The 7,068-nt window shown below is 35.7% G+C and overlaps 1 protein-coding gene across 1 annotated transcript in view; it reads left to right on the top strand.

The window, feature by feature from the left end:
* Nucleotides 1–307: 307 nt before the first annotated feature.
* Nucleotides 308–7,068, top strand: part of LOC115243611 (myosin-I heavy chain) — a 30,384-nt gene continuing 23,623 nt past the window's right edge. The window contains exon 1 of the mRNA XM_029820746.1: nt 308–647. Within this exon, the coding sequence (XP_029676606.1) occupies nt 308–647 (340 nt within the window). The remainder of the gene's footprint in view (nt 648–7,068) is intronic.

The following is a 7,068-nucleotide window of genomic DNA, read 5'->3' as shown; positions in this document are numbered from 1 at the left end:
GATGAAAAAATTAATTAAAATTTAACTAGAGGATAATTCTCTATATTATCTCCAATCTATTTTTATATAGAAAAGTATATTACGATTCAAGATGCAATATTTTTATCTATTAAATAATAGGACGAAAGATATGCAGTATCCTGTTGTCGGAGATCAAAATATATCTCCGAAAGTCCTTCACGCAAAAATCTTGAGCCAGCTAAGTCGGCCATAACTGAGGTATAATAAGAAGTAAATCCTCTTCGTCGTGATAATCACGGGAGCAAGAAGATCCCGTAGGAATCTCGGAGCTTCTTACGGGGTTAATATGTGCCTGGGACGAGTGGGAGGTCAGGGCAGAGGGACTTACGGTGGCAAGTGCGGCAAGGAAGACGCCATCGGGTTCCGAGATTTCTCCGACCGACCTGGAAGAGGAGGCTCTCCCGTGAAAATGGGTATGCTGCTGCCCGACGAAACTTACGAGGCGAGATCCTCCAACGCCCTGATCGCGGACGTGGACGAAATTGAGGCTGCCAAGGCGCTGGCGGCGCTCCGCAGGTGCGACGAGTTCCTGAAGAGGCACGGCATCCGGCCCGAGTTCTTCTGCAGGCATCGAGAACGTCTCGCTCTTCAAGCCTGGCTGCTGAAAAGGTCCCAGCTCTACTCAGGTAAGTATTCAAGAGAAGATTTTCTTTACATATATGTATATATGCATAGAGAGATATAGAAGGAGAGAAGCTTAAGCTTCTCTACATAAAGATTAAATAAGAAATGATTTTCCATATCTGGTCTGTGATACGGTGGAGAAAGTTTGACCATTATATATGGTTCTACAATAAAAAATATATTTTTTTATTCAATTGTTTGAATAAAAATTTGTTTTTAATCGAATTTGCATAAGGAAATCGAGCTCAATGTAAAACGCACGTAGGTGAAAGGTTGGTCGCCTTCTCGAGTTTGCTTGATGTAGGAAAAGGTCTGTAAATATCGAGAAAAGCTTTACCTATGCTCAGATCCCTTGATAATAGTTCGGAAAATTTTAGATACTCTTTATAAGGGTGAGAAACGAATAAGAAGAGTACTTTGTGCTTTTGCTGAGTATTATTTAGCAGACTAAAATATTATATCCTAAAATGTTTACTTATAACACATTTACAATTTTTTTACATATATATTTATAATTATATGATTTGTTTATTACGCACTTCGAAGTACTTTGCACGCGATTATTAAGACCGCCACGCGCCGAGCTCAACAACAACTGCATTATCTTGGCAAGTTGCGAAACGGAGCTCTCAACTCGCGCCACTGTTTTCGCAGATTGTTCCGTCTATTTCGTCTATTTACACACGCGGGATAACTCTCGCCACCGTAGTCGCCTCTCTTTCTCTCGGGGCGCAACTTTCCTCATGCAACTTGCTCCATTTCTCCCCTACAAATCGCATTGCGGAGCGTCTCGGGCATTACGTATACATAGTACATACATACATACAAGAATACGAGCCCCACGCTCGCTGCTATTCCTTGCACTCGCGTTCCAATAAAGGATGCAACCGCGAGCATCCGCGGTCGAAGGATGAAGGATGACGTACAGGATTCTTCAAAAGTCCTCGCTGTCCCTTATATTTCAATTATATATTATGGAAGTATTTTATAATGTCATTTTAGATACATATTGGCGCAAAAATTAGATTTTGTTCCGAAAAAAATTAGATCCATCAATTAAATTCTGAGAAAAATTATTCAACATCTAAGAAATCAATTTATATGAAATTTGTTGGTTTTCTTCAAACGTCCACAAATTAATCGCTAATGGCGCATCATGTAAAAATTAAAAGGCGCAATTTATATATTGATTAATATTAATTAATACTTGAAAAACTTTCCGTGAAGAAGCCCTTTGATTCTTTATAATATCTTTTAATGTCATCCATTAAGAAGATAAATGAGCAGTATTAATTACACAGTTTAGGACACTTATAATTAGATTTCTCCAGGCCGGTAAATAGCTTCTCTCTTTTCCTCTGTCTCTAGAAAGTAAAAATGTTAAAAATGAGAAAGAAGATAAAAAATGCGTCCGATATATTTTACATTGTACGGCACTGTACATAGTGGCAAGAGAGAACTATACCGGACGTTAGTATCTACTTCAGCTATCATCGCTGGGTGAGTCTCGACAGACTCGGCGAGAATCCACAGAGAGACGATGCTAGAGTGATCTAAGAGCGATCGCTGAATAAGTTCTTCTCATACGATCGAAATGCATTCCGGATGCATGGCATATGCGGCGAGTCAGCCGGCACGGCTGATCCAGATGCAACGAGGTATGCGAGGTCCAGAACTGGCAGATACGCAATTCGCGATCGTAATAAATCAACGCGCAACCTAATTAACTGACGGACCTTATAATAGGGTTCATTATCGCCAAGTCGTTGCTAATTATGTGAATATACCACCGAGTCTGTCTTCGCGCTAAGAGCAGATCTAATCTGGATTTATCATCGGACAACAATTTCAAAGTCTGTTATAATACAAAGCAGATTATTTTCTGAGTATTTTGAGATACAAACTTTTGTGTAGGAAAACTTGTAAATAAATTCATTAGCGAGTCTCGTCAGCATCGAAAGTAGAAACGTAATTTAAGGGCGTTTCGAAATTTATAAATAAATCACGACTGTCGCGATAGAACTAGACTATATTATCGTTTTATATATCTATATAAGAACAGAAGCACATACGGCGGGAATTAGCGTTTAATCGCTAAATGCATGACCGACGTATGTAAATCATTGGATATCGGTTTTCAATGTGCTTTATAGTCCTTTAATACATACTGTAATCGGTGGTATTATATAATCGTATGCTATCTAAAATCTAATTCTAACGTGTCAATTTAGAATATCTTACATTTTATGATTATGCTACTGAGAATTAAACCAATTGCCAATTTAATTCACACTTACATACACATATTATACACACAACATAATTCTTTGAATTAATATATATGTATATATAATTAAAGTAATTGTTAAATACATGGATTATATAATTTATGAATATAAAAACTTTTATATAATATTTTTAATTTATATAATATTTGAATGACGTTTATATATTTTAATAAATTAACACGATGAAATTAACTTTCCGCTAAATTTTGAAACTTTGGTTTATTTTTTTGTTTTATCTCAGAGTTTAGTGCCGCGAGCTGACGATCGTAAAGTTTGCTCGTTATATTTTACGAACAGAGGAATAAAAGACTTTTTACGCATTGCTTTTATTATTTAAGAGGAATTCTTTGTTTCCGGTGACGATTTACCACTATTTACTATCGCAAAGAGAGAAGCAGAAAAAGCTGGTAATAACATCACAATTAATTTATAATCATGAGTTTTTTTATAGTTTTTATTAAATTGCTGAAGAAATGAGTAATTAATTGATCTGAGTTATCATATAAAGCGAATATATATATAATGTATATATCATATAATCGAATAATGCATAATAAAGAAGGCATAATAAGAATTAAAAAATAAATTCATACATATATAACATAATAAAATTTCAAATTTATATTAATTGTATAATTTTCTTTTCTTTTTTTTTTTATTAAATGGATCTTTCATATTTTTTACATAACAGATTTTTTAGATACATGAATATCTTAGCTCATTTTTAAAATTTAAGATTATTTTGTCAAAACATACCAATGCGATTTCGAAACACATGTGCAACTAAATAGCATTAGGAACAATTTTGACCTAATTACTCCGATTTTCCATTTAATCTACGAGTGGATGGAGAGCAGGGAGAGAGAGGGGAAAAGGGGATGGAAATTTTATCGGGATTTATTAGCCGCGGGGAATCGACTGGGGGTTCGTAATGACCGAGGCATTACTAATGGGGCGAGGTGGAGGAAGGAGGCAAAAAAGGGCGGAACTGCCTGCCAACGTAACAACGCCGCTGATGCAAAAGCGAACAAAATGCCGTCAGGTGTTGCCCCCATAAATCACTGCGTACGTACGTACGTACCACCTTCCTTTCGGTCTTCGTCGCGCCGCTCCGATGCATTCGATAAATAAAACATGCGGCGCGAAAAGGTCCGCAAAGTGTATCGATTGGTTCTACCAGATAAACGTTGTATAATGCCGCGTATTATTTCTATTTCGAGGGAGGGATACGTTTTCCTCTCAGAAGCTTTTACTTTCTTAAAGAATCGGCCATTACATTCTCAACAGCTGTACTCTCAACTTCTGGGATATACAAGACGCGCATTTCTCACATTTATCTCTTTCTCTTTTCAAATAATAACGTCGTAGCGTTAAGAAAAAGCTTCTGCTTTAGGAATAATTTAAAGGTTTTTCCAAAACATATGTCGATGAAAGTTATATAATTCTCGTTATTTAATGTATCGTATATTATTTTCATTAGAAAAAATATTTTTGTTCTCGATGCCATAATTTAAATTATTTTTTTATTTTTTATTTCTACGAATTTTTCACGCAAAATTTCACGTTCTCAGCCACCGCTTAGAGCACGAGGACGTCCTAATCAATCGCAGTGATCGCGTGAGACACGAGAATAACGTAGAACTTTGGCACCGCATTAATTACTGGTCGCTAACAATGGCACAATAATTAACAATTATACGGTTTGATAATTATATACTGTTGGACTGAGTTATCACGTATCATTACCCGTCTGTGTGAATAAGTGTACGTGATTTTGCGACGATACCTGTCATCGTACATAATATAAAAGATGAGACCTAGAAGATTATAAGTTAACTAGAGAAATATATCAGTTTTATATAGAGTAAAAAAAAAATTATATAAATAAAAAAATTTTTTTAAAGACAGAAATAAAAATAGAAAATAAATTATTATAAAATCTAATAAATTTTTAGTGCAACGGATTTGTTATCACATTCGAAGGGTTGTATATTATAGTAGCACGTTCTCGTATTATATCACTGAGAGGTTCAAATATAGTAAAATGCATGAATCTATCGATCACTGATGGCAGGCATTCAGGTGTTCTGAGTCTAGTATCTTAAATCCGCCAATTTAACTTTGTCTATGAAACCGGCGTGCCTTCTTCTTGCTAGAGGCATAGCAAGCTCTGCAAAAAGGACGCCGGGCCCTGATGCAAATTTATGTTAACAGCGTCAGTGAGTGTCTCTCTCATAGTATTTATAACACTGTGGCGAGAAGAAAACGCTGCCTCGATTAGATTTAACGCGAGCACGCACTTTTATACGCAATGTGTGCGTGTATGCGTTATAATAATTATTATATTTAAATAAAGTTACGTCTCTCTTGTAATTGTATGTAAATGGTTTTAAAAACTTTTATTTTTTTATTCATCCAATTTGAATATTACTTTACAACCAAACTCGTATGTATAACACGCACACATAAAACGCACACGTGCATATGTATATATATGAAGGCGAGAAAATCATTATCGAAGTGAGTCAGAAGAACGAGCTCGGATGCGCGAGAGCTTCTTGCAGGTGCGCGACGTCCTGTGTATCGCCTTACCCTCGTCGTCGCCACTCGGTTTAATTAAATTCTCGGAGAAACGGTGGCTCTCTTCGCCCCCTTTCCTCACCTTCTCCTCGCGGATGAAACTTTTTTTTTGCACGCTCGCGTCGACGCGAAGACGCATGCACACGTATGCACACGCGTTGCGCTTTACTAATTGACGGATGAATTAATTAGCGCGAATGATCGATCGCGCCCGCCCACCGTTAAATTTATTTTCTGTCGAGACATACAACGGTATGCGATGTCGGCGCGAGATCATTCGATCCTAGCAGCGTCTGTAATTCGCGCCGTGGTATAAAAATAAGAGAATAATTATGACACCGTAATATTTTTGCAAAATAAAATAAGTGAATGTAATGGAAAGTGTAATATTAATAATATAAAAATTAAAATAGTAACGCTATTCTTTTTAATTATAATTAATTTTTAATATTTTGCAATTAATTTTTTTGTATTAGTTTTTTAGAAATGTAGTCTGTTTTTTTTTTTTTTTTTTCTAACACTAGTATAAATTTTTGCAAATTTGTAAAAATTACATTGTGAAAAGTTATCGAAATATTATAAACGAAACGGTAAAGATTGGAAAAATGACATTTCTAAGGTTTTTTAAAGAAAATCATAGAATTCAGAGATCGAAGCGTTTTTTGATTGCGCGGCTGTCAAGTCGATTAAAAGAAGTATCTCGTTAGCGCTGTAACGAGGTGTCGACGATCCGATGGTAACGAAAGGCCAGTGGGTGAACAATGCGCAGATATAACACGATCGTCGAGATCAATCTCTCGAGCGCGAACAAAGAGTCCCACGGATTAAAACTAGAATTCTAAAGTGCTAGATAAATTTAGAAAACTCAACTCCAGTTTATTCGATTAGTTTTTTATTTTGTCAAGTTAGATTTATTTGATTCGGTTTGAATGACCTAAATAAAATTTAATTATATTAGCAATTATTGAACTCTGAAATACGAGGGGTTTTTGATTTAAGGAGAGTACAAAATACCTTAGATAACACCAGCTAATCTTCTTTGGAAAGATTTCTACGTTAAATTCCTTAATTCGCGCGCGCAGAGATTTATCAATTTATTCCATATTATTTTTAGATAAGTCAGCATAATAAAAGCTCTAAATAATTTTGGTACAGTAGATCTCTCGGAGGCTGCGAAAATGACGCGGCGCGTGTAACATTACAGTAGATCTGTGATTTATATCCGCACACAGCAGCAGTCGAGACTCAGCACCATTTGTGGTGTCAGCAGTCTACTTATTGTTAGAAGCAATAAGACGTGCCGTGAGAACGTGACGCGTTTCTCTATCGCGCGCAGATCGCTTTTGTACGCTACGCGTATTAATCAATATTAATACTCAGTCCAAAACGGAATAATAATCAACCGTGATCATAAATCAGACTCTCCCTTTTTAAATCTTTAGATTGACTCCGGGTCGGAGATGAAGCTAATAATTCAGACATATTTCTTTCAAAATAAAAAGATTAATTTATATCATTTATATATTAATTAATATATTTCTTTTATATTAATAAT

This window comes from Formica exsecta, unplaced genomic scaffold, assembly GCF_003651465.1.
Source record: "Formica exsecta isolate Colony F162 unplaced genomic scaffold, ASM365146v1 scaffold120, whole genome shotgun sequence".
NCBI classification, from domain to species: Eukaryota; Metazoa; Arthropoda; class Insecta; order Hymenoptera; family Formicidae; genus Formica; species Formica exsecta.
The sequence above is the reverse complement of the archived record's forward strand: the minus strand, read 5'-3'. Positions and strand labels throughout refer to the sequence as shown.